At 38.8% G+C, this 27,517-nt stretch overlaps 1 protein-coding gene across 1 annotated transcript in view; it reads right to left on the bottom strand.

The window, feature by feature from the left end:
- SPATA31H1 (SPATA31 subfamily H member 1) overlaps nt 1-9,070 on the bottom strand; it is a 41,867-nt gene extending 32,797 nt beyond the window's left edge. The window contains exon 1 of the mRNA XM_077152463.1: nt 8,694-9,070. Coding sequence (XP_077008578.1) covers nt 8,694-8,837 — 144 coding nt within the window. The 5' untranslated portion in view covers nt 8,838-9,070. The remainder of the gene's footprint in view (nt 1-8,693) is intronic.
- Nucleotides 9,071-27,517: the final 18,447 nt, after the last annotated feature.

The following is a 27,517-nucleotide window of genomic DNA, read 5'->3' as shown; positions in this document are numbered from 1 at the left end:
CTGGAGGGAACTGCCTGAAAATGTAGAGCTGTGTTCCAGTAGCCATGTTTCTTGAGGATGATTGAATAATGATAGAGCTTTCACAATGTGACTGTGTGATTGTGAAAACCTTGTGTCTGATGCTCCTTTTATCTACCTTGTCAGTAAATGAGTAGAACATATGGAATGAAAATAAATAATAGGGGGAACAAATGCTAAAATAAATTTAGTTTGAAATGCTAGTGATCAATGAAAGTGAGGGGTAAGGGGTATGGTAGGTATAATCTGTTTTTTTTCTTTCCTGTGTTCGTTTTATTTCTTTTTCTTTTGTCTTTTTATTTCTCTTTCTGAATTAATGGAAATGTTCTAAAAAATTATGAATATGCAACTAAGTGATGATATTGTGAATTACTTATTATATATGTTGATGTTTTATTTGGTTTGTTGTTTTTTAATTAATAAATAAATTTAAAACAAACGAAAAAATAAGGAATGGGGGAACAAATGCTAAAATAAATTTAGTTTGAAATGCTAGTGATAAATGAAAGTGAGGGGTAAGGGGTATAGTATGTATAATCTTTTTTTTCTGTTATTGTTTTATTTCTTTTTCTGTTGTCTTCATTTTTTTTCTGAATTGATGCAAATGTTCTAAGAAATGATGATATGCAACTATGTGATGATATTGAGAATTAATGAATATATATGTAGAATGGAATTATATGTTAATGTTTTGTTTGTTCTTAATTTTTTTAATTAATAAATAAATTTTAAAAAAAAAGAAAAAAAAATTTAGGCCTAAGAGTCACCCCCAAGAGAGCCTCTTTTGTTGCTCAGATGTGGCCTCTCTCTCCAACCACCCATTTAAAAAATGGGCAAAGGGGTACACCGATAGTTCAGTGGTTACAATGCCTGCTTTTCATGTGGTAGATTCGGGGACCATGCACCCCCCCCCAAAAAAGGGCAAAGTTCTTGTATAGGTATTTATCCAAAGAAGACCTACAAATGGCCAATAAGCACATAAAAAGATGTTCAACATCATTAGCCATTAGGGAAATGCAAATCAAAATGACAATGGATACCACTTCACATCCACTCAACTGTCTATTTTTTTCTTAATGGAAAATAATAATTATTGACAAGGATGCAGAGAATAGGAACTGGAACTTTAATACATTGTTGGTGGGAATATGAAATGGTGCTACTGCTATAGAAAACAGGTTGGCAGTTTCTCAAAAAATTAAATGTAGAGCTGGACCTTTTCCTTTGAAGCCCTTTCTTTAGTTACACTAACTCTTCCACTAAACTAGTGTCTTAAGTGAAATTTAAAAAAAAAACAATTAAACATAGAATTACCATATTACTCAGCAATCCCATTTCTAGGTATATACCTCAAAGAATGGAAAACAGGAACTCAAACAGATATTTGCATTCCAATGTTCATAACAGCAATATTCACAATTGCCAAAAAGTGGAAACAACCCAAGTGTTCATCAATAGATTAATGAATAAACAAAATATGATATATATATATACAATGGAATATTCATCAGCTGTAAATAAGAATAAAGTACTGACACATGCTGCAGCATGGATGAACCTTGAAAACATTATGCTTACTGAAAGAAACCAGACCCAAAAGGCTACATTTTGTATGATAACATGTATATGAAATATCCAGAGTAGGCAAATGCATAAAGACAGACAGCAGATTAGTGGTTACTAAAGGCTGGGTGTGCCGGTTTGAAAGGATGTGTGTACCCTAGAAAAGCCATGCTTTAATCCTAATCCTATTTTGTAAAGGCAGCTGTTTCTTCTAATCCCTATTCAGTACCGTATATTTGAAACTGTAATTAGATCATCTCCCTGGAAATGTGACTCAATCAAGAGTGGTTGTTAAACTGGATTAGGTGGAGATGTGTCTCCACCCATTCAGGTGGGTCTTGATTGGTTTACTGGAATACTATAAAAGAGCAAACATTTTGTAGAAATCTGGAGATTCTGAGAGAGCAGAATAACATAGCCATGAGAAGCAGAGAGTATCCACCAGCCAGCGACCTTTGGAGATGAAGAAAAAAATGCCTCCTGGGGAGCTTCTTGAAAGAGGAAGCCAGGAGAGAAAGCTAGCAGATGACGCTGTGTTCACCACGTGCCTTCTCACTTGATAGAGAAACCCTGAACTTCATCAGCCTTCTCAAACCAAGGTATCTTTCCCTGGATGTCTTAGATTGGATATTTCTATAGACTTGCTTTAATTGGGACATTTTCTTGGTCTTAGAACTGTAAGCTAGCAACTTATTAAATTCCCCTTCTAAAAAGCCATTCTGTTTCTGGTATATCGCATTCCAGCAGCTGGCAAACTAGAACACTGGGGGGAAGGAGGGCAAAGGGAGTGACTGTTTAATGCATATGGAGTTTCCTTTTGGGCTACTGACTATGTTCTGGAACTAGATAGTGGTGATGGTTGTATATAGTGTATATAACATGGTGAATATAGTAATTGCCACTGAATAGTATGCTTTAAAATGGTTTAAATGGTGAATTTAATGTCATATGTATTTTACACTATAAAAAAATGAATGAGGTGTGCACGGGTGGTTCAGTCGTAGAATGCCTGCCTTCCATGAGGAAGATCCAGATTCGATTCCCAGACCATGTACTGCACCCCCCACCAAAAAAATGAATGAAATTTCCTGAAACCTACAACTTCCAGATGGGTCCCTAGGCCAGATAAGTCCTGAAACCAGAACATCAGCTAGTTCTATCTCCCTACCCCATATTATTGACACCCCTGCCAACATGAAAAAGTTAGAACGTCATAGCCCAGATACCCCTAAAGAGTGGGTCAGAAAGATCAAAGGTGATGGTGAAGTTATACAGAGAAGTTAGGGTTTAACAAACGAATATGATTGCTGAATCATTAGATTGATATTTCTTTTAGTCTTTAGTATCTTAGAGCAACTAGAAGTAAAAACCTAAAATTGTGGAATTGTAACCCACACCAAACTCTGAAATCTATTCTACAGCTAATTGTTGCAATATGCTTTGAAATTTATTGCTTTTTTGTGTATGTGTTATTTTTCACACACAAAAAAAGTCGATTGTGATGATAAAAAAATATTCATTCCTTCTAGCCTCCTATATTCTGGAGCAGCTAGAAGGAAAAATCTGAGCTGATGGTATGGTAGCACATGACAAACTCTGGAATCTGTCTTGTAACTACTTGTTGAAAAGTGCTTTGAAAACTATTGCTATTTTCTTTCTTTGCTTTGTATATATGTTATACAGTAAAAAAAAACAAAAGAATAAAGTAGAAGGCAAAGCTCTTCCTTTAAATAGAAAACCAACTAATAAAGTACATGGCATTAGAAAATCGTCATTTGGAAACCTTCCTCTTAATTGATTCAAGCAAGAATTAACAATGGATGCTAAAATTAATGACTAAAAGTTCGATAAGTAAGAGCATATTTACAAAGCTTCATATTCTCTCCCTACAGAAACCTCACAGTGGAGAAAGCCTGTGGACACTACCTTAACCAAACAATCAAAGAAAACATCACCAAAATGATTCAAATAAAATTCACTGAGTATTGCTAACCTGAAAGTGTATAACATAAATCACATCTTGAGGAAACAATAGACAAACCCAAATTGAGGGATATTCTTCAAAATAACTGTTCCATAAGTCTTCAAAAATGTGAAGGCCATGAATGACAAAAACATACTGAAGAACAGCTCTGGATTAAAGGACACTAAAGGAACATGGCAGCTAAATGCGACATATGATCCTGGATTGGACCTAGAGCCAGAAAAAAAAATTCTGAAATAAAGGGTTTTATTGGAATAATGGTAAAATAGGATGAGAGTTTTAGATTAGATAACGGTATTGTATCAATATTAATGGTCTGATTTTGGTAATTATACTGTTGTTATGTGAAAGAAAATGCACACTGGTGTATTTAGAGGTAAAGGGACTGCATGTCTGCCACCTAGTCTCAAATAGTTCAGAATATAATATGTATGCCTAAACATTACACACATAGATATATAGAGAGTAAGAGACAATGATAATGAAAAAGTGATAAAATATTAACAATTGGAGTAAGCAGGGTGAAGGGTATCAGGGAATTTTTTGTGCTGTTACTGCAACAGTTTTTACGTCTGAACTTTTTTCAAAATAAAAAGTTACTAAAGGGAGATCTTATTTTAAAAAAAAGAAAAAATCTTCCCATAGATGAATAGATAAGTCTAGACCCAGATGACTCACTGATTAGTCCCCAAATTTAAGAGAAAACTTACACCAATCTTACACTATCTTCAAAAATTTTAAAAAGAGGGATTACTTCTCCACATTGGATGGGATAGCCTTGATTCTAAAACCTGAAAAGGACATTATTAGAAAGGAAAACTGCAAGTCAGTTTCCTTCATGAATAAAATATCAGCAAACTGAATCCCACAATACATAAAAAGGACATGAACCCAGATTTGATTCCTGCTCCATGCACTTCCCAAAACAAATGAACAAGTAAAACAAACAAACAAAAATTCAACAAATGGTGCTGCAATAATGGGATACACACATGAATAAAAAAGACCTGAATAACGTCATGAACACTTTATGTTTACTTCAAGAATGCACAATTGGTTTAACATTTTTAAAAATCAAAAACTGGATAGTATTAAAAAAATTAAGAAGATCTAAATAAATGAAGAGATAAATACATTTGTAGATTGGAAGACTTAGAAGATGTCACTTATCTCCAAACTGAGCTATAAATTCAATACAGTCCCAATCAAAACCTTGCATGTGTGTGTGTGTGTGTGTGTGTGTGTGTGTGTGTGTTAAACTTGACAGGAAGAAAATCAAAGTTGGAAAAGACTTTCACTACCACATTTCAGGACTTGCTACAAAGTTACAGTAATTAACACAGTAGGGTATTGGTGCAAGGACAGGCTAAAAGACCAATGTACGAAATAGAGAATCCTGAAATAGATCCACACATATACTTTTACCTGTTTTATAACAGGAACACCAGTGCAATTCAATGAGAAAAGAATGGTCTTTCAAAAAATAGTGTTGGAATGAAAGGTCAAGGTTGGGGTCAACGAAGCAGGGTCATGCAAGTAGAGTTAGATCCTCTTTATTTAAACTTCTGATATTTGGTTCATTGGGAATTTTTTGCATTACCTTTGATTTTTTTTAATGTTGCACGAAATATTCTCTTGATTACTGAGTTTTCTAGTGCTCCCTTATCCTAGTCCTGGCCCTACTGGAGGAATTAGATATCTAAGTGGAAAGAAAGAGAACACTGGCCCCTGCCTCAAGATAAAACTAAATGGAGTCACTATGGCTAAGAGATTTAAAATGGAGTTAGGAGGCCATTTAGGAAGTTACTCTTAAGTGTGTCTCAACCAGATATCACAAACTGCCAAAGTGTGCAGAACAAAAAGAAGATTACATAACTTGTTTGTAAAGAATCATGATTAGTGGATATTTGGGGCTTCCCGAATGTCCTTCTACTTAGACAGTTTGCTGATTTCTTTATTCTGTAATTCGTTCAAAGCATATAGATGTCTTTAGAAACATGGTTGCTTTTTGTTTTGCACACTTTGGCAGTTTGTGATATTTGGTTGATACACACCTAAGAGGAACTCCCAACTTCAACTCAAGTTTCAGTTCTTTGTCTCAGCGAGTCAAGGACCAGGACTGCTGGCCAGGTAAGGCCGCTGTGTTGCTTAAAATGTCATCATCTTTATTTGCACACCAATGTTCATAGTGGCATTATTCACAATTTCTAAAAGGGGGAAGCAACTCAAGTGTCCATCAACAGGAGAAAGGATAAATCATATATGATATATACATATAATGGAATATTATACAGTGGTAAAAGGGAATGAAATTCTGATGCATGTGACAACATGGATGAATCTAGAAGATATCATGTTGAACGAAATAAACCAAACACAGAAGGACGGATATTGTATAATCTCACTGATATGAAATAATTAGAATAAGCAAATTCATAGAATCTAGAATATAGGTTGCCAGGGGATAGGGTGGGAGTAGGGAAAATGGGGAGTTAATGCTTCAATTATACACAGGTTCTATTTGTGTTGATAGTAAAGTTTTGGTAATGCATGGCGGTGGTGGTACATCACATTGTGAACGTAATTAACAGCCCTGAATTATATATATATGTATGTGGTTAAAAGGAGGAGTTTTAGATTGTAAATATATTACTAGAATAAATTTTTTTATTTGAGATCTTTTATTTTTATCTAATGTAAAGATGTAGTGCTATAAATATCCCTCTCAGTACAAGCTTTAGTTGCCTCCCACAGATTTTGATACGTTGCATTTGCATTTTCATTCAGTTCTAGGTATTGTTTTCATTTCCTTTGAGACCTCCTTTTTGACCCATGGGTTGTTTCAAAGTGTGCTGTGTAATATCCACACACTTGAGGACTTTCCTGCTATTTTTTCGTTATTTATTTCTAGTTTGACTATCACAGTGAGAGAACATATTCCGCATAATTTCATTATTTTGCATTTGTGAAGGTTCACTTGATGAACAGGATGTGGTTGATCTTGTTGCATATTCCCTAGGTGCTTGCAAAGAATGTGTGTTCTGCTGCTTTGGGGTGGAGGGTTCCAAAGAGACCTTGGGTGCAGATGTGGAGTTCACCCCTTTATATCCTCGCGGTTTTCCCATCTAGCAGTTCTTTCCATGGCTGGGAGCAGGTGTCCCACACTGCAGTGATCTCCAACTGTAATTGTGAGTTTGTCTGTTTCTTCAGCTTTGACAGACGATGCCTCTGTCAAAGAGTGGACAGTCACCTACTGAGGGCCACCCCCTCAGACAGATCGGTTCAGGGTCTAGCGGTCAATGGCAGCGGACCACGTCCTTACTGTAAATAGCTCTGTAACGCCCCCTTGCCCACCTGGCTCAGGAGGGAGGAAAGCCTCAGCTCATTCTCCCTGTCTCTACAGGGTGTTCCTATCTGTACACGTCCTTTGCAAAGCTTTAGACAGGAACAGTTTGCACATGAAAATAAAATGAGCCCGTAAAAAAAAAATCCTATGTATTTTTAAAATCCTTAAAAAATACATAGGACTGTTCAACACAAACAGTAAACCATACGCAAAAGATGGGCAATAGCAAACAGTACAATTATTAAATGTCCTTTCATGAGTTGGAGCAAATATACCACACTAATGCAAGGTGTTAATAATAGAATGACATCTGGGAACTGTGTATTGGATGCATGACTTTTCTGCAGACTCACAACTTCTCTATTAAAAAAAAAAGGGCATCATCTTGTCAATCACTTGGGATTAAAGTTGAAAATCATCCAGTTATTTTTTTTTTTTATTTATTTTTTTTTTTTTAAAGAGAGAGGGAGGAAGGGAAGGAAAGACAGAGAGAAGGAAGGAAGGATGGGAGGAAGAAAGGGAAACATCTTTTAAACATTTTCTTGTTTTATTATATTTTGTTTGTTTGTTTGTTTTTTACATGGGCTGGGGCCGGGAATCGAACCGGGGTCCTCCGGCATGGCAGGCAAGCACTCTTGCCCGCTGAGCCACCGCGGCCCGCCCACATCCAGTTATTTTACAAACACCAACGGAGCACTTATTTTATGCCAGGCAGTATATGGAGCATTGGAGATGCAAAATGAGCATAATCCTCATTCGGAATAGGTGATGACAGTATTGTATCTGAGGTCCAATCAGGAGGGGGGAAAAAAAGACCCAGTCCCTTCCCTCTCCTTCTATCTCATTTCCTATGTCCAACCCCCACCCCAGTCTCCCCTCTTCTTTCGCATCCCTGAGAGTAGAGGTTCTGGTCTATTTCATTTCCTGCTGCATCTACCGTCCTGAGATGCATCTTGGACATGGCGGTGGTGGTGATGGGTGATAAATACTGGGGAGTGAATCCTGGTCCTTTGATCCACCTCACTGCTCTGCTTATTTCAATCACTTCTCCCTCCTTTCCCCCAAGCCACTGAAATAGCCTCCCATTGTAACCGTGAAATGAGGATGATTATAAATACTGAATCATTATATAGATATTTCTTTTTACTTTCTAGTGTATTATCATAACCAGAAGGAAATAACCCGAAATTGATCATCTGTAATACAGTTGCCTTCATCTTTGATAATGATTGTATAACTACACAGTGTTTATCTTGCAACCTTGTGATTGTAAAAACCCTGTGACAGACACACTCTTTATTCATTTTTGGAACTTTAGAGTCTTATAATCACAAAGGCAACCCCCTAATGTTAATGAAGGAAACTGAGCCAGCGCAGAACTAATCATTGGCTTGTTCTTGTAATGGCTAGCTTCCTTCTAGCATAGCCCCACTCCTTTACATTTGTCAATTGTAGCTGCTTATACTTGTTACTGTAATGGTAACAACTCCATCTCCCCTTGTTTGAATCCATAAAAACCTTGAACCCCTTAGTCTCTGGGAGACCAATTTTTAGGCTGATGGGTCGTCTGATCTCCTGCTTTGTGCCTAGCAATGAATTGAAGATAAAAGGTTTATCTTCAATTGATCTGTAAGAAAATATCCATGGGGACTGTATCAGCTGTATCTCCCCCACCCCACCCCCCATCCAATTCTTCCCCAGGTCCAGGGTGTAATGTGTAAGAGTTTCTATGGCTTTATGGACAGGGAGCAGTGAGTTTCAAGGGAAGGATGCATCACATACCTCTGAGTCTGGCTCGGCTGCCTCCTGCTCCCAGTTCTGATTCCCCAAAAACAGCACCCAGAACACCCAAACAAGGAAACCAAATAATAGCAGGAGGCTGAAAGGTGATGGCAAGGGGATGAACAGCCCCCAAATCGGTGCCATTACTCAATTCCATGCCCCTCTAGGTCAAAGAGTTTCTTCCCCAAGCCTGTGACTCCAGATGACATCACAGTAGGCATTCCAAGGGAAGACTGACAGAGTCCAGCCAATGTGCACTCTGCTCGAGTCTTCCCTGAGCCATGCCCAGATCACCTCTGCTGCCCCTCGCTCCAGATGCCCATGGGCTCTGCTCTGATAGCCAGAGCTCAGGGAAGAGCTCCTCTAGGACTCTTCTAACATCAGGCTGGACGACTTGTCATAAAGCATACAGTATGGAGGCAAGGTTTCCAAGGAGCAGGCCTCCCAAGTGGCCTGTTCTGCCTTATATGCCCTTTCTCTGGAGCCAGTCACTTCCTGTCTGGTGTCATATGTTCAAAATCAAAAGTTGGAACACAGGGTCAAGTACATTTAAGAAAGCTAGGGCATTTTAAATAGCTACTGCATTTTTCAATATCCCTCAACTTTGTCATCAATTATGCACATCCTTGCACATACTATCAGCTCTGGGCCTTCATTTTCTTTCCCCAAGGTCAACCACTTGGGAACTTGTGTCCAGAGAGACAAAGAGTAAGAAACAGTTAACTTTGTTGGCAATCACACGCACGCATTCTCTTGGCTCCATGCCTTCTTTGTGCATGTCCACTATAAGACCCTGCCTTCCCTCTGATCAGCGTGGACCATCACGGCAGGAATTGCTCTCTCTCCTCCCAACGCCGAGGACAAGGACCCCATGTACACACTAGTAAATGCTCTTATCTTGCTCTCCAAGTTGGGCTTGTCCAAGTTGGTTTTTTTTTGTCTATTGTACCCCTCCAATTTGGTGGAAGGCTGTCCTATTACAACGGCCCCTCCCCTCACTCAGAACAAATGGTGAAGTCAGCAGGAGACGACAGACAAAAGCTGGGGTGGGGAATCCACACGGTAACCCCAGGGCGACCTGTTTCCTCAACGTGGGGAGGGGTCACCCACTCTACAGCTGTAGACCTCGCATGAGTACAGGGACTCCCCGAAAATGCCTGAGGGAATAGAATGCATGTTACAAGAACACGAGATTATGAACTTTAGTAAAGATAACAGATGTGCTGCAGTAGACTGGCGTCTCCTACGGGGAGCAACAGCAGACTGTCTCAAGAAAGAGAGGAATCTGCAAACTGAAGGAAAAGTTACAGTTAGAAAGCGATATACCGACTTTCACCTCTGCTTTAGTGACAGGCCTTTCAGAGCAATTAGATAAAATAAATGATATAAACGTATTTGCCTATCTTTTTTTCTCTTTCTTTTCTCTTTTTTTTGGTAGCCTGTCTGTTTTTAAAATTAGGAGGTTGATATCAGTGGCAGAGAGAGTTCAAATAGAGTTGAGAGACTACTCTGGAGGTTGCTTTTTTATTATTATTTATTTATTTTAATTTATGAGACACAACCACATACACACACATTCTTACCATATGATCATTCGTTCTTGTTATATAATCAGTAATTCACAATATCATCATATAGTTGTATAGTCATCATCATGATCACTTCTTAGAACATTTGCATCAATTCAGAAAAATAAATAAAAAGAAAACAGAAAAAAATTCATACATACCATACCCCTTACCCCTCCCTTTCATTGATCACCAGCAATTCAATCTACTAAATTTATTTTAACATTTGTTCCCCCTATTATTTGTTTATTTTTAGCCCATATGTTTTACTCATCTGTCTGGAGGTTGCTCTTATGCAAACTTCAGGTATACCTTGCTACCTATCATAACCTGCAAACCAGGACCATTCCAGCCAATCCTAAAGAACACCTACGGTAATCTATAAGATTCCACAAGGGTTCCAGACACTAGAGTAACATGCCAGAAACCTACAACCTCCAAATGGGTCCCTGGTCCAGATAAGTCCTGGAACCTAGCCCAATCTCTTCAGAACATCAGCTAGTTCCATATTCCTACCCCATGTTAGTGACAGACCCTTCCAATATCAAAAATTTAATTGCCATACCCAAAACGAACCCAATGAGAGGTATGAAAAGATCAGAGGTGATGGTGGAATTATATATAGAAGATAGGACTTAACAAACGAATATGAATGCTGTATCATTAAATTGATATCTCTTGCAGTCTCCAGTATTTTAGAGCAGCTAGAAGTAAAAACCTAAAATTGTGAAATTGTAACCCATGTCAAAGTCTGAAATATGTTCTTCAACTAATTCTGGTGCTATGCTTGGAAATTTATAGCTTTATTGTAAATATGTTATTTACATATGTTCACCAAAAAAAAAAAACAAGGAAAAAAGTCAATTGTGATGATAAAAAAGTTATTTAAACCCTCTAGTTTCCTATATTCTGGAGTAGCTAGAAGGAAAAGTATGAGAGGATCATATGGTAGCCCATGACAAACTCTGGGATCTGTCCTGTAACCACTTGTTGAAGAGTACTTTGAAAACTACTGCTTTTTTATTTCTTTGCTTTGTATATATATTATCTTACACAATAAAAAAAAAAGGTAAAAAAAAATTAGGAGGCTGAGAAAAAAGACCTGGCCAAAGGTTAGAGCTATGTTAGCTAAAAAGGATTAAAGGATTGGGATCCAAAATTCTGGAATTCATGGGAAGACATCAAGAAATAACTGATATATAAGAAGTGCAACTAGATAAATGAAGCTTAAGGAAAGTATGTTGAATGAAATGGCAGAAACAAAAAGACAAATAATATCATGCCTCCCTCATATGAACTAACTAAAACGTACAAATGTGGAGAATTGAAGTCTAGAGCATGGGTTATCACGTTGGGGCCTATTGTAAACAGTCCTAGATTGTAAGCTCTTACAGCAGTCACATATATTCTGGAGTTGTAACTGTTATTTCTAAATTCTGAGATATTGAGCTATTTACGTATAACCTGGTCATTCCCAGAAACTTCGGGAATTTATGTGACACTGAGACTCACATTTAGAGCTCTGGAGCTATGAAAGTCAGCAGCACCCCATACAGTTAAAAAAGTTTAAAAAGTGATCACACTTTGACTAGAGATACCAATGAAGCTGATCTGGGTAGGACTAAGGTAAATCAGAATACAGGGTAAAGGATGATATGATCCATATTTTTTAAAACTTCAACTTTTGTGTGAGACCAAAGGGAAAGATGTTTATTTGGTGCACAATTTGTATTTTGGGTAGTGCATTGTCTAATTTAACTTGTATGGCCAGTTTATTTGGAACACCATACTTACCTGGAATATTGAATAGGGCATGAAACCTTACTGGTTTGTACAGGTTAGTGTGGTGCCTGATATATCCCAGAGTAATGTGGGAAAAGGATAAAAAAGTATTTGCAAACTCCCCTTGAGGGACTGGGGAGAAAGGTGAAAATATTAAACTTCCTCATCTGAAGAACTCTTGATTCTCTCACAAGCAGTGGGGACAACCAAATCAATAGGCTGAGCCCTCAAACTTGGGGTTCACCCCTATGAAGCTTATTCTTGCAAAGGAGTTGCTCAGACATGGCCTCTCTCTCTAAGCCAACTTGGCAGGTGAAATCACTGCCTTCCCCACTACATGAACATGACTCCCAGGGGTATAAATCTCCCAGGCAATGTGGGACCTGACTTTTGGTAATGAGCTGGGATCCAGCATCATGGGGTTGAGAAAGGCTTCTTGACTAAAGGGGGGAAGAGAGAAATGAGACAAAATAAAGTCTCAGTGGCTGAGAGATTTCAGAGTCGAGGGGTTATCCTGGAGGTTATTTTTAGGCATTATATAGATATCTCTTTTTAGTTCATGGTGTACTGGAGTGGCTGGAGGGAAGTACCTGAAAGTGTTGAGGTGTGTTCCAGTAGCTTTGATTCTTGAAAATGATTGTATATCTATATAGCTTTTACATTGTGACCATGTGTGTCAGTTTGCAAGCTGCCAGAATGCAACATACCAAAACTGGAATGGCTTCTTTTATAAAGGGGAATTTAACAGGTTACAAGTTTACAGTTCTAAGGAAGTGAAAGTGTGCAAATTAAGGCACCAGCAAGAGGTTATCTTCACTCAAGGAAGGCCAGTAGGTCAGGAACACCTCTGTCAGCTGGGTAGTCATGTGGTGGCATCTGCTGCTCCCTTGCTGCTCCCAGCCCCTGCTTCCATGGAGGGTCCTCACTTTAGTTCTGCAGGGCTACTTTTCATCTCTTGGCTTCCCTTGGCTTTCTCCACGTCTGGCTTGCTTAACATCCAGCAGCATCTGCTGGGTTCCAAGTATTTCCAAACATCCGTGTCTCTGTTCTCCACGGGTTTGCATCTGTGTCAGTTCTGCTGTGACATTTTTACCAGCTCTGAGGCTTCTGTCATTTTTCTCATTTCTGGCTCTCTCCAAAATGTCTCCTCTTTTAAAGGATTCTAGCAAACTAACCAACATCCACCTGGAATGGATGGTGTCACATCTCCATCTAATCAAAAGTCACACCCACAAATGGGTGTGTCACATCTCCATGGAGAAAATCTAATCAAAGGATTCCAACCTACAGTATTGAATCAGGTTTAAAAGAAATAGCTGCTTCCACAAGATTGATTCGGGATTAAAACATGGCTTTTCTAGGGTACATAATACTTTCAAACTGGCACACCATAAGATTGTGAAAACCTTGTGTCTGATGTTCCTTTTATCCAGGGTATGGATAGATGAGTACAAAAATTAGGATAAAAAAATAAACAAATAATGGTGGGGAAATAAAGAGTGAAAAATTGAGTACATTGAAATACTAGTGGTCAGTGAGACACAGAGGTAAGGGGTATGGGATGTATGAGTTTTCTCTTTTTTATTTTTATTTCTTTTTCTGGAGTGATGCATATGTTCTAAAAATGATCACAGTGATGAATACACAACCATGTGTATTGTGAGCTGCTGATTGTACACCATATATGGACTGTATGTGTGTGAAGATTTCTCAATAAAAATATTTTTAAAAAAACAAGAAATAACTGATACAATTAAAGAATTAGCAAAAGTGCAGACTGTCAGACTGGCATAAAGACTCTTTAATAGCCCTGTTTGGCCAGTAAATAAAACTATGGTTATGAGGGAATACTGTGCCTGGGAATTAATTGAATTGGGAATAATTTCTCCTCTTAGTATCCAAAAAGCAAACGATTTAGCTCATATCCATCTAACACGACCTACATCTACCTGCTGAGGAGCCTGCCTTATGATTATATACATTTTAAAAAGGGGTAGGTCTGACCTCAGAGGATGAAAGTCCTTCATGCTTCTCTTTTCTCTTCCTTCAGCAGGGGACAGATTATGGAGCAGGGCCATTGAATTTGCTGTAATCTGGAATTGCTTTTTACTTTCAAGGCCAAGCAGAGATACCAGTGGTAATATCAGAGGAAAGGGTGAAGGGAATATCGACAAACAGAAAATAGAGATGGCAGGGGTGGTGGTGGGGGTGGTTTGGGGAAACTTATTGGTGTAATTGTTATAGAACTTGCCTAAAAGATTATTAAAATGATGGGGGAGAGTAAAAAAATAAAAAATAAAAATAAAAAAGGGGGGTAGGCATAGAGGAGCTGTCATGAGGTGGCAAATGGCCAAAGAACTAGGAATCCCTCTAAAATTCTCGGATTTGATAAGTGTTATATAAGATTGTGAAGTCTGTCCCTGGGTTTGTCCTCATTCAGTGCCTGACAGCAGTGGGAATGTCCATAAATGCCGCTAAAGGATTTCACAGAACTGTTTAAAGACAAAATGCCTTCATGAACTTCAGAATTCACACAAAATTAAATTGTTGTTTTTTTCTTTTTAGGGGACAATGTTATATCTACATATGCCATTAAGTCTTATTAAAGACTGTATATTACTGTTTCAAAAATACATTGACTTTGATTCTGGGATCACGCACCCAAAAAAAAAAAAAAACATTGACTTATTTTTTTATAAATACATGTAGAATAGACTGACATCTTAAATTATTAGTAAAATTTGAGTGCTATAATTGTAAGAATACTAAGTAGGATTACAATATGAATAATATATAGAAGTTATATCTTCCAGTAAATGAATTACTAAAAGAAGGCTTTGCATCATACTCTTGGTCTGGGGAGTTAAGTCACTTATAGTCTTGAAAATAATAAAGTATATTGTTCTGGTAAACTGTTGATTTTAAAATGCATTTGGTATCCAGGAAAGTTAAAATTATTGTGCAGTAACTCCGAAATACCTACCACTTTGATTTTATAGTTGTTAACATTCTGCAATACTTGTTTTCCATCTTATTTTTGGAACGGTTTTTAAAAATTGAGTTACAGTTTAGATTCAGTAACATTTTTGCTCTTTTGGTAAACAGTTCTGTGAACTTTGAGAAAGCATAGACTCACATACCCACCACCACAATTGAAGATGTGAATAGTTCAATCTTACTTTTAGTGCATTTACTGATATCAGTACCCTCCACCCTAAAGAGTTTCAGCACATTATCATTAATTAGAGTTCAGAACTTATATAATGTTATTTATATTTTTGAAGGAAAATATACATACAGTGAAGTGCATGTCATAACGTTCTATGAATTTCGACAAAAGCATAAACCTACGCAACCCAAACCTCTATCAAGATAGAACATTTCCATTAGTCCGAAATTTTCCTTCTGCTCTTTTGAAGTCAATTCCTGTTCCCACTCCCTCCTTTCCAGAGACATTCTTCTGATTCTTTTTCACCATAGATGGGTTTTGCTTATTTTAGAATTTTGGGTAAATAGGGTCATAATATATGCACTCACTTATGTAAGGATTTGTTCAATCAGAGTATTTTTGAGATTCAGATATGTTGGGTGTAGCACTGGTCATTTGCTGAGTAGAATTCCATTAAGTAAATATATCAGTTTGTTTATATATCCTCCTATTGATGGATAACTGAGCTGTTTTTTTTTTTAATGTTTGATTTTGGCTATGATGAATAAAACTTCCATGAACATTCTCAGACAAAAAAAAAAAATGCATTTGGGAGACATCGTATTAAAGTTTTAACCAAGAAAACAGACATTCTTTATGCCTCAGTTATATCTACAAATAAATGTTTTAAGGCAAGGAACACCCACATTTCTTTTAGATCCTTACACACCATTGTTTATCTTTTTTGCTTGAAGCATTCCCCAGACACTTTTTTTTTTTTACCAGCATTCTATTTTTTTCACTGGCGGTTTTATTTTACTCTTCACTGTAATTTTATCAGAGACAGTTCTCATGCATGATCAGACTCTGCTTCTTTTTTCTTCTTTATCTCTTTTACTATCATTTTATGCACAAGAACATGGGTAAAGTAATAATACTAATCTTCCCAAATGATTTAAGAAATCTCTCATTACTTTGTAGTCCCATATTTAAAGTCTAATTTATCCTTATTGAGGTTACATTTATCAGAAAGCCAAGTAGTCTTTTCTTTTACTGAAAGATAACTCATCTTGTGAATGAAAATATAATTCATGCTATTCATTCTTTGTTCTGAAAAAATTTTTCATAGCAGGAGAATTTCTGGTATTCAAAGAAAGGAATAAAATTATTGGTCACCTTTTGTAGCTTACTCATCGAGAATAATAAAATGTTCACTTTTGTTTTAAACTTGTTTTCTATATGAGGTTTTCATTGAGTCAACTTTCATAAGTACCTTCCTAGCCTGAAGTCTAAAATTGGGCTTGGCATCATAAACATAAAGTCAAGCAAATTGAGCAGAATAAGTATAGTGCCTCCAAATACTTTTGGTGAAGCCTACTGTTTTCATATTCATCATTTTATGCTACTGCCTTTTAAAAAGAATGAGTGTACCTTTTAAATAGCACAAAAATGTTTTAAAATTCATAATTTTCAAAACAAACCTATGAATAACTTAATGTCTTCAGATATAGAGGATGTAAGAGATTAATAGCTCAATGACATTTCACATGCTGCCAGAAAAATATTCTCAATCTTTTATAAAAGGGAGGAGGATTTTTGCATACATTTTTACTCTTTAAATAAAGATGCCTATACTTTCATAATAACAATTATGCATGTCTTTGTGGTTTTTATATTTTGGGGATAAGTTTACATAAAACAGTTATTTTCTATTTTTACTCAGATAAATATTTGTGCATAAAATGTCAAAATAGTAAAATGAGAAAAATAAAATTATTAGGCAATAAAAATGCGTTGACTGAAGTGTTTTTAGTATTTGGCATTATTCTAGCAAGTTTGATTTTGATGGTAATTGTATGTGGTAAGATGCTTGCTTGAAGATAATTTCCAGAATCATTGGTAACTTAAGTATGTAAAGTATACAGGACGTGTTTTTATTAAAGGAAAAAAAAAGTAATTTTGTCCCAAATGACTAGATGTCATAGAATAAGAAACAAGAAAACACAGGACAAAACTTCAATAGATATAGAAAGTTGCGGAAGGTATGTAGAAAAGGAAATTTATTTCTTGTGGTCAAAGTTGGGTAAAGTTTAATAAGTCTATACTTTTTTTAAAGCCATAATATCAAATAAAACATTGATGCAAACTAAAATTTAGTTTTCTAAATAGTATTGAAGTAACCAAGTTTCTTTGGATGATTGGTCTGTCTTTAGTAAAAGGCTACAAAGGTTTTCTGAATAACGAGTGTAAAACGCAGAAAGTCTGTGTGTTAACAGAGTAACTTCTTGTACTTGAGGTTGACTTGATTATGTCCTTTGTTGTTTAAGAATATCAAGTCTTGGGTATAAGGGGAGTTCAGTGGTAGAATTCTCGCTTGCCATGCAGGAGACCTGGATTCGATTCCCAGGCCATGCACATCCCAAAAAACAAACAAACAAAAAACAAAACAAGAATTCAAAAAATGGTGCTGCAATAATGGAATACTCACATGATAAAAGAATGAGATGTGACCCCCATCATACAGCATATACAGAAAAAAGAATATCAAGTCTTCTCACTTTTAAAAGAGCTAAGTTGTACATAATCCAGTGCAACCTGTCTGGATAAATCACTTAAACAATCCAAACACAAGGAGTCCAGTATAAGAATGGGAGCCTTTAATCCTGGACAACTTCATGTAAGGCCTGGATACATCCCAGAGTATATTAAGCAGATAATCAAAAAAGTATTGACAAAGTCCTTTGAGGGATAGGATAAAAATTATGGAACTATTAAACTTTACCACCAGGGAAACCCCAGTTTTCCCTGTTGTGCCAAACATTAGGAACTCCCAAATCAATAGGCCAAGCCCTTGAGTCTTAGGCCTGCTCTTGTGGAGCTTATTTATGTAGTGGAGAAACTTAGTTTACCTATAGGAATATCTAAGGAGTCATTTCCAGAGGGCCTCTTTTGTTCCTCAGTTGTGGCCTTTCTCTCTCTAAACACAACTCTGCAAGTGAATCCATTGCCCTTCCCCCTATGTGGAACATGACCTCCATGGGTGAAAGTCTCCCTGGCAGCGTGGGAGATGACTCCCAGGAATGAGCCTGGCCCTGGCACCATGGGATCAACAATTCCATCCTGACCGAAAGGGGGAAAAGAAGTATAACAAATAAGGTATCAGTGGCTTAGAGAAAGTTCAAATAGAGTCGAGAGGCTACTCTGGAGGTCACTCTTACACATTTCAGTAAGACATTGCTACCTATCATAACCTGCCAAACCCCCACCAAAACCACTTCTGCCCATCCTAATGAATACCTAGGGCATTATATAAGATTCTACAAAGGTTCCAAGCACTAGGGTAACTCTCCAAAACCTACAACCTCCAGACGGGTCCCTGGACCAGATAAGTCCTGAAATGCAGAGGGGCCAGCCCTTCCAGAACATCAACTAGTTCCATCCCACTGTCCCATATTATCAACAGCCCCTTTCAACATGAAAAAGTTAGAAAAGGAATAGCTCAAATATCCATAAAGAGTGGGAGAAAGATCAAAGATGGTGGTGGAGTGATACAGAGAAGGTCAGGTTTAACAAATGAGTATGAGTGCTGAATCATTATTCTGATATTTCTTTTAGCCTCCAGTACCTTACAGCAGCTAGAAATAAAATCCTAAAATTGTGGAATTGTAACCCATATCAAACTCTGAAATCTGTTCTACAGCTAATTGTTGCAATGTACTTTGAAATTTATTGCTTGTATGTATATATATATGTGATTTAAAGAGAAGGAGGGGTATAACAGAGAAGATAGGATTTAACAAATGAGTATGACAGCTGAATCATTATATTGATACTGCTGTTGGTCTCCAGTGTCTTGGAGCAGCTAAGAGAAAAAATAAAAAATCATGGAACTGTAACCCATATGAGACTTTAAAACCTGTTCTATAACCGCTTGTTAAAATGTACTTGGAAATTTACTGCTTTTTTGTATATATGTTATATTTCACAATTAAAAAAAAACATTTTTTTGAAAGAGAGCTAAGTCTTTTCCTTAACTTTAGTTTAATAAGAAGCCAAATATTGTTTCAAACCTGACAACCTTTAACATCTTGCTTTCTCAAGCCCTAAACAGGTACCTTTTTATTCCAAACAGTTGCAAAGAATTTGTTCTTTCGCCTTGTAAAAAATGAAGCCCTAAAAATGGTTAAGTTCATGTGATATAAGTTGCATAAAAAATATTTAGACAATATTATAAAAATTAAAAGAGACGTTCTAACTTTCTGTTGGTGGCTGATCTTCAAAATATTAGACAACAATATAGTGTTGCTAGTTCTGGTTTTAGTTATTTTAAAGATATGTCACAGAAACACTCAAATTTCCTTGTCAGTTATATTGCTTTACTTTGATGTTTCTCTGAAAGTGCTTGCAGACAGCTTCAGGTCAGATATTCATCTTTAACAAAAAGAGACATTTAAAAGAAAGCAAGACAAGTATATAAATTATATTCTCCCCGTTAACTAACATAACCTTAGTAAAAAAAAAAAAAAAACGTAAAGAAGAAATTGGACCTCTGTTTTAACTAAACTGCTGTAAACCATGTTTAAACCAGGATCCCAGGTGTCTTCCTATTTGAGTTACTGGCTACACCCATTTCCGTGGCCTACCAAACTTTGAAGACACCAGCCACATCTTCTCATCGTTTCCCAAAGGTGAATGAAAACACCTACCAGGGATACCTATAGCTCTGCCCACCAGAAAAGGGCTCAGTCACTTTGGCTTTTCAGTGGACATAGCCTCCAGCCCGGCTCTGTTTCATAGTGCCAGAGGGTGCGGTGAGACAGACCAGAATAACCCTAGAGCTCACCTTCCTGTTTTCAAGAGGACAACCAACACTGCAATATAAAGGATGTCCAAGAAAGACAGCCACCAGGGAAATGATTGCCAGAGTGATGTGCTCAGAACCTAACAGGACACAAGGGGTCCTTTGGAAGGACAGCATGTGGTACTGTAAGCCTAACACCTGCCCATTAGTGGCAGGTAGTCCTCGGCCCTATGGGAGAAAGTTTCACAGGAATTTTACTCACAGAAGACCCTTCCATTCAGTACCCACTAAACAGCTATGTTTGAGCCCCCAGGCTTCTTTCCTGCTTCATCTAACTTCAACTGTCTTCCTTGGCGGATGTGCAGCTGTAGTAGCATCGCACAATCAGACTGACTGCTGGGTATGCAGACACATTCCAGCTTCACGAACTATCTGGCCTCACACGAACTATTCTTCCACTGTCTTTAGAAAACTGAAATACTCAGATAATAACTGTCAATCACCCATGTCCCCCAAGGTGGCAACACCTAATTCGAATACTCTCTATCATTATTCTCTGTGTGTTCAATATGTTATTTCTATTCAATATGTCAGAGTACATCTAAACAAGACCTGCCTGTCTGTGACGTCTGTTTGGGATGGCTTGACCTGGATGGTTGCGGAGTGTGGCATCTTTAGCACCAGAACTCCTCTGTGTCTCGGGAGAGATAATGCTTCGGATTTAGCTGCACACAGACACACGGGATGGCTGTCCACATTGGAATGTGACTGAAACATCATTTTACGGCAGAATGAATGGACAGGAGAACAAGGCAGCTGTAACCGAGCTGGAGCATACTTGCCCCCGCCCCAGGTGCTGCTTGGTTATGTGGAACACACTTTTGCCACACTACCCTTACAACTGGACAGGCAGATGTACCTTAGGACATTCCTTTTTGCTAAGGAGCAGTCATAAGGTTTTGTCCAGAGCACCCCAAAATCTTTCCACCCATACAAGATCATTTAGGCCTGTCATGGGCAGGTTCATGTGTCAACTTGGCCAAGTGGTGGTACCTGTTTGTCTGGTTGGGCAAGTGCTGGCCTGTCTGTTGCGATGAGGACATTTCATAGAATTAAATCATGACCATGTCAGCTGCATCCACAGCTGACCATTTGTAATCAGCCGAGGGGAGTGTCTTCTGCAATGAGTGATGCTTAATCTAATCACTGGAAGCCTTTTAAGGAGGATTCAGAAGAGACAGGCTCTTCCTGCTTCAGCTGGCAAGCCTCTCCTGTGGAGTTCGTCCAGACCGTCCATTGGAATCGTCGGCTTCACAGCCTGCCCCGCAGATTTTGGACTCCGCATTCCCGTGGTCACGTGAGACACTTTCATAAATTTTATATTTGTGAGTGTTCCCTGTTGATTCTGTTTCTCTAGAGAACCCTAACAAAGGTCTAAGAATAAAATCCTCTCTAGCACGGTGGGAATGGCCTCTTTGTATTTTTCCCCCTAGAGCTTGAACTTTAGATGCCCTAACACAAGTAACAGCTTTAGCTAATTTCACTGTTCTTGTTCTTCAAGATACCAAATATAGTATAAGCCTCTAAAATGGAAAAACCCGAACAAATGAAAAAAAGTAGTGTTACAAAACCATATGGCCTTAGATATGCTCACTGCTGCTCTAGGTGGTATTTGTATCATAATTGGCACTGCTTGCTGCTCACATATACTTGATGAACAAGCAAGCATCACCAATGCCTTAGCACATTTACAAAAGTCTATAAACCATACCAAAAGCTAGGGTTTATAGACTCCTTTTCCTCCTGGCTCACTCATTTACCCTTGCCTTGAAGTTAAACTGACAGTGTTGATTATTTGCCTGTCTTGTTGCTGTTTATATTGTAGTTGCAACCTCATTTCTCAATATCGCAAGCTGTAAACCTGTAGCCTCCCGTTCCCACACTCAGGGACTTATGCAGAAGAGGTGACAGAAAGACTGTAAGAGCTGTGGGATGGGGACAGGCCATGAGAGATAAGGTCATGGGCAGACGTTCAGAAAGAAAAGCCACAGTTGGAGCAACTTATGCTGGAACCTATGAAAGACCAGCAAAGGTTGTCTTTCCTTGGGAGAGAAGGAGCAGCAGACTATGGCACGCGCCTTGCCATGTGACCAAGGAGTTCAGGGTCACCAGATTGCTTGTGGATGACTTGATCTGGACATTTTTACAGCCTCAGAACCGTTTAGATCCAACCAGTGTGACCCATAAATGGCCTGTTACTACACGGAAGCCATAATCCCTTCAACTAGGAAGGGACAGTGCTAGCGAAAGGGAATCCTGGGCTGCTCAGATTCTTAGCAGAAGGTTCCACAGTTCCTGGTGTTTTTCTGGAAGTTGTCAGTTTTTTCATCTAAAAGGAGGGATCAACTATAGTTCTGTCCAGGATGACGGTGAAGACACTCTAACCAGCGGAGGAAGTACCACTGGACCCACTGTCCTCCAAGAACTTCAGATGGAGGCCAGGTATCTAGAAGGCTGAGTATTTTTAAAGTTTCTTTCTCTAGCCTGGCATCTAAAGATGGCACAGTCTCCGCAAACCCTGTGAGCAAACTGATCTTATCAAGGAGCTGGCATTTCTCTTCAATCAGTGCAGCCAGTGAGTCAGCAAGCTGCTTTTCTGTTCTTACAGAAATCTGGATTCTAAAACACTGGACAAGTCTGAACAACAATAAGGAACCCACCAATTAGCTGAGGACAGGTGGAGGCTGTGGAATGTGAACCCAGGTCATCTGGCAAAAGCTTCATCGCCTCCTCATGCAGCTCCCCAAGTCTCAGCCCAAAGTCAGGCACTGGAGAGGTGTGCAGGCCCCCTGTGGTGCACTGCCCAGTCTCTCTGGATCCCTCAGCCACAATAAATCACAAAGAACTCCCCAGCATTCCATCTGGAATGCACCAGCACCCGGCAGCTTGTACAGGTCATCGGGGAGGAGGGAGACTTGGAAAACAAAATGTCCTTGTCCCCATTTAAAAAAAAAAAGGAGTCATGGGATGGGGTAGATAGTAATATAATAACATTTTTGCATTTTCCAATATCCCCCAACTCTTCCAATTTCGTCAGCAATTATGCACATCCCTGCATGTATTCTCTCAGCTCTGTGCCTTCGTTATCTTTCCCCAAGGTTAACTACGTGGGAAGTTGTGCCCAGGGAGACAAACAACAAGAAACAGTTAATTTTGCTGGCAATCATGTGCATGCAGTCTCTTGGTCTGGGCCTTCTTTGTCCATGTCCACTATAAAACTCTGCCTTTGGGTGCATGGGTGATTTAGTGGTAGAATGCTTGCCTTCTATGTGGGAGACCCAGGTTTGATTCCCTGACCATGTACCTAAAAAACAAACAAACAAAAAACACTGCCTTCCCCTCTGATCAGTATGGACCATCATGACAAGGAATTGCTGTCTCTCCTCCCACTGCCAAGTATGAGGACCCAATAAACACTCTATCTTTCTCCCCAAGCTGGACTTGTCCGAGTTGTTTTTCAATCTGTTGTCCCCCTCGCAGTTGGGTGGAAGGCTGTCCTATCACACAGCCCCTTGCCTTACTTGGAACAGATACTCTCAGAAAATTGGATATATGTGGCTTCCGTAAGTCCCAGGCTGACAGTTTCCCCAGGTGCTGGTGTACTGAGACAGAAAAGTCACATAGGAAGGTCAGCTGACCTTAGACATCCAAATCTACAGCCTGATTTTCCAAGCCTAGAATTTTATTTTGCCACTGCACCAGAGTTGACCAGATTCTCTAAGCCTAATTCACTCTAAATAAAAATTTACAAGGCATCAAGTTATAGTATAACAAAGATGATCAAAACTGGCTAGGTCAACCCTCCCCCTCTCTGCGTGGGACATGATTCCCAGGAGTGTGGACCTTCCTGGCAAGGTGGGACAGAAATCCTGGAATGAGCTGAGACTCAGCATCAAAGGACTGAGAAAAACCCTAGAATGAGCTGAGAATTAACATCAAGGGATTGAGAGAACCTTCTCGACCAAAGGGGGAAGAGTGAAATGAGACTAAGTGTCAATGGCTGAGAGATTCCAAACGGAGTTGAGAGGTTATCCTGGAGGTTATTCTTATGCATCAAGTAGATATCACCTTGTTGTTCAGGATGTAGTGGAGAGGCTGGAGGGAACTGCCTGAAAATGTAGAGCTGTGTTCCAGTAGCCATGTTTCTTGATTATGATTGAACAATGATATAGCTTTTACAATGAGACTCTGTGAATGTGAAAACCTTGTGTCTGATGCTCCTTTTAGCTACTATATCAACAGAAGAGTAGAACATATGGAATAAAAATAAATAATAGGGGAGAACAAATGTTAAAATAAATTTAGTTTGAAATGCTAAGTGGTAAATGAAAGCGAGGGGTAAGGGGTATGGTATGTATAATCTTTTTTTTTTCTCTTAACGTTTTATTTCTTTTTCTGTTGTCTTTTTATTTCTTTTTCTAAATCGATGCAAATGTTCTAAGAAATGATGAATATGGAACTATGTGATGATATTAAGAATTACTGATTGTATATGTAGAATGGAATGATATCTTAATGTTTTGTTTGTTAATTTTTTTAATTAATAAAAAAAGTTAAAAAAAAAAACTGGCTAGGTCATTCGTTTTTTTCTTACAGGAAAGCTGATCTGGAAAATCAAATAACTACTGAATATCCTAGGTACTGTCTCAGAAGACAGAAATGGTCCTGACCTCATAGACTGTTTAGTCTATTGGGGCAGCCAAAGTTATATTTTTGAGAAGCTCATCAAGAAGCAAGTGATTAAACAAATAGAGCACATCCATATTATGAAATACTCTGCCGTCATTATAAAGAATGAGCTCTGGGCAGTGCGATGGTGGCTCAGTGGCAGAATTCTCTCCTGCCACACCCCAGACCCAGGTTCGATTCCCGGTGCCTGTCCATGCAAAAAAGAAAAAAAAAGAATGAGATCTGTTATACACAGCACACATTATGTGGTAGGAACTAGCCATATGTCAAGAGGTAGGCACTAGCTATATGTCAACTTTAGAGTTCTAAGAAAAGTTTAAGGTTTTGAGTTCTCGTACCTTTCTCTATATGTATTTCACAATAAAAATATATTATTTGCATCTTTAAGTATTTACCCACCATTATGTTTGATAGCATCCTCCATGCTCTTTTGTAAAGCTGTAATTCATTCCATTACAGTGTTTCATTGTAATGTATTCCATAATTTATTCATTCATTATGATATTGATGAGCATAGGCTTGTTTTCAGTACAGCTACTATAAACAATGCTGTAGAAAACCTTCACATACCTTGGTGGACCCAAATTTCTTATTTCCTTAGGGGAATGGGTCTTAAACGTTAGCATTTATCAGAATCGCCTAGAGGATTTAAGACAGAAAGCTGGGACTAGGATTTCCGGGAAGATGGAGGGGCGGAGTGGATTGAACTCACACCTGCTTCACGGAACGAGAGAGGGGACAGGGAGAAAATGACCGGGACTGTGGTCCCGGGGTGTGAGTAATCAAAGAAAAAACAATCAGGGGTTTTTTGGAGAGGAGAGAGGCAGGGTGATGGGACTGGGAGAGCAGGGCGGGTCGGACCCACCCTGTGATCCCCACCGGAGCGCTTGGGGAGCTGCGGATCCGAAGGGAAATGACCGTCCCCCCACTCCCCCCCCCCGCCCCCTCCAGCCGGCCCCAGCGGGAAACGCCCGCGGGAGGGCCGGAGGCGACCCGGCACCCACCAAGAGGGCTGCACCCTTGGGTGCTGGGAACAGTTGCCCAGCCGTCCTGGCAGGCGTGGTGTGGGTCGGATCCACCGGGCACGAGCTTCCCCGACCGCCCCCCCCCCCCCCCAACGCCGGGCCCATGGGTCCCGCTCGCCCACCATCTTCCAGCCCTCGCTGCAGTCGGGATGGGGCGGGCCTGAGGGAGGAAGTGCCTCCGGAGCGCCATCTGCTGGGAACAAGCGGTCAGTGCAGGCAGCCTAACTCCCTGTCTACCTAGGATTTTTTTTTTTAATTATTTGTTCCACTTCTCTTTTTAAAATGTATTTTTCCATATGCATTTTTAATGAGTAGTATTATTGTTATTTCTGGTTTTATTCATATATTTTATATGTTTATATTTTATTGGTTATTTTTATTTCTTATTGTATATATGTTTTTAATTATTATTCTATTTTATTTATTTAAATTTTCTCTCCCTTCTGTGGGGACTAGTCTGAGTTCATTCCCAATATATCTTGGGGAGTCTCCTTCTGATTTTGGGGGCTACTATTGTTGAGGTGTGTTACTTGTTATTGTTGCTGTTGTTGTTATTTTCACATTTTATTATTTTTCTCCTCCTTCTTCTCTTTGGGTACATGGCCAGAGCCAGGCAGATGTCACCGTGTGACTTCCTATAAGGTACTAAGCAAGCCAGACCCTGGAGAGAGCCAAGGGAAGCCGAGAGATGACGCCCAGCTCTAGAGAAGCCCAGTGAGGAACTCCGCAGGAAACAAAGGCTGAAAGCAACTGGAGCCCAGGAGCAAGGAACCAGCAGATTCCAGCCACATGCCTTCCCAGCTGAAAGAGGTTTTCCAGACAGCATCAGCCTTTCTTGAGTGAAAGTAAGCTGTTTTCAGTGCCTTCGTTTGGACATTTTCATGGCCTTAGAACTTGCAATTTAGTAAATTCCCTTTTTAAAAGCCATTCCATTTCTAGTACATTGCATTCAGGCAGCTCTAGCAAGCCAAAACACACCCCAAAACACCAGGATATATATTCTTCCCTAGTACACGTGGAGCATTCTCCAGGATAGATCATATGGTGGGACACAAACTGAGTCTTTATAAATCTAATAAGATTGAAATTATCCAAAGCACTTTCTCTGACCACAATGGAATGAAGCAGGGAAATAATACTCACTAAGGAACCAGAGCTTTCACAAATATATGGAGATTAAACTACACACTTTTTTAAACCGTTTTATTGTATATTATATCATATATACAAAGCAAAGAAATAAAAAAGCAATAGTTCCCAAAAGACCCCTCAACAAGTAGTTGTGGGACCGATCCCAGAGTTTAAACAACACACTCTTAACTAATCAGTGATTCAAAGAAGAAATTGCTAGAGAAATTGGTAAATATCTGGAGATGAATGATATAGAGAATACAACACATATTCTGGGATGTAGTGATAATGAGAATACAACATATTTTACGGGATGTGACAAAGGCAGGACTCGGAGGGAAATTTACTGCACTAAACGCCTATATTATAAAGCAAGAATGAGCAAAACTTGAGGAGTTAACTGCTCACCTGGAGAGTTTAGAGAAAGAACAGCAAACTAACCCAAAAGCAATTAAAAGAAAAGAAATTACATTGATTAAAGCAGAAATAAACAAACTGGAATATAATATAACAATAGAAAGAATCAGTAAAGCCAAAAGTAGTCTCTTAGAGGAAATCAATAAAATTGATGGCCCCCCTAGCTAGACTAACAAAGAGAAAAAGCGAGAGGATGAAAATAA

This window comes from Tamandua tetradactyla, chromosome 3 (assembly GCF_023851605.1).
Source record: "Tamandua tetradactyla isolate mTamTet1 chromosome 3, mTamTet1.pri, whole genome shotgun sequence".
Classification (NCBI taxonomy): domain Eukaryota; kingdom Metazoa; phylum Chordata; class Mammalia; order Pilosa; family Myrmecophagidae; genus Tamandua; species Tamandua tetradactyla.
The sequence above is the reverse complement of the archived record's forward strand: the minus strand, read 5'-3'. Positions and strand labels throughout refer to the sequence as shown.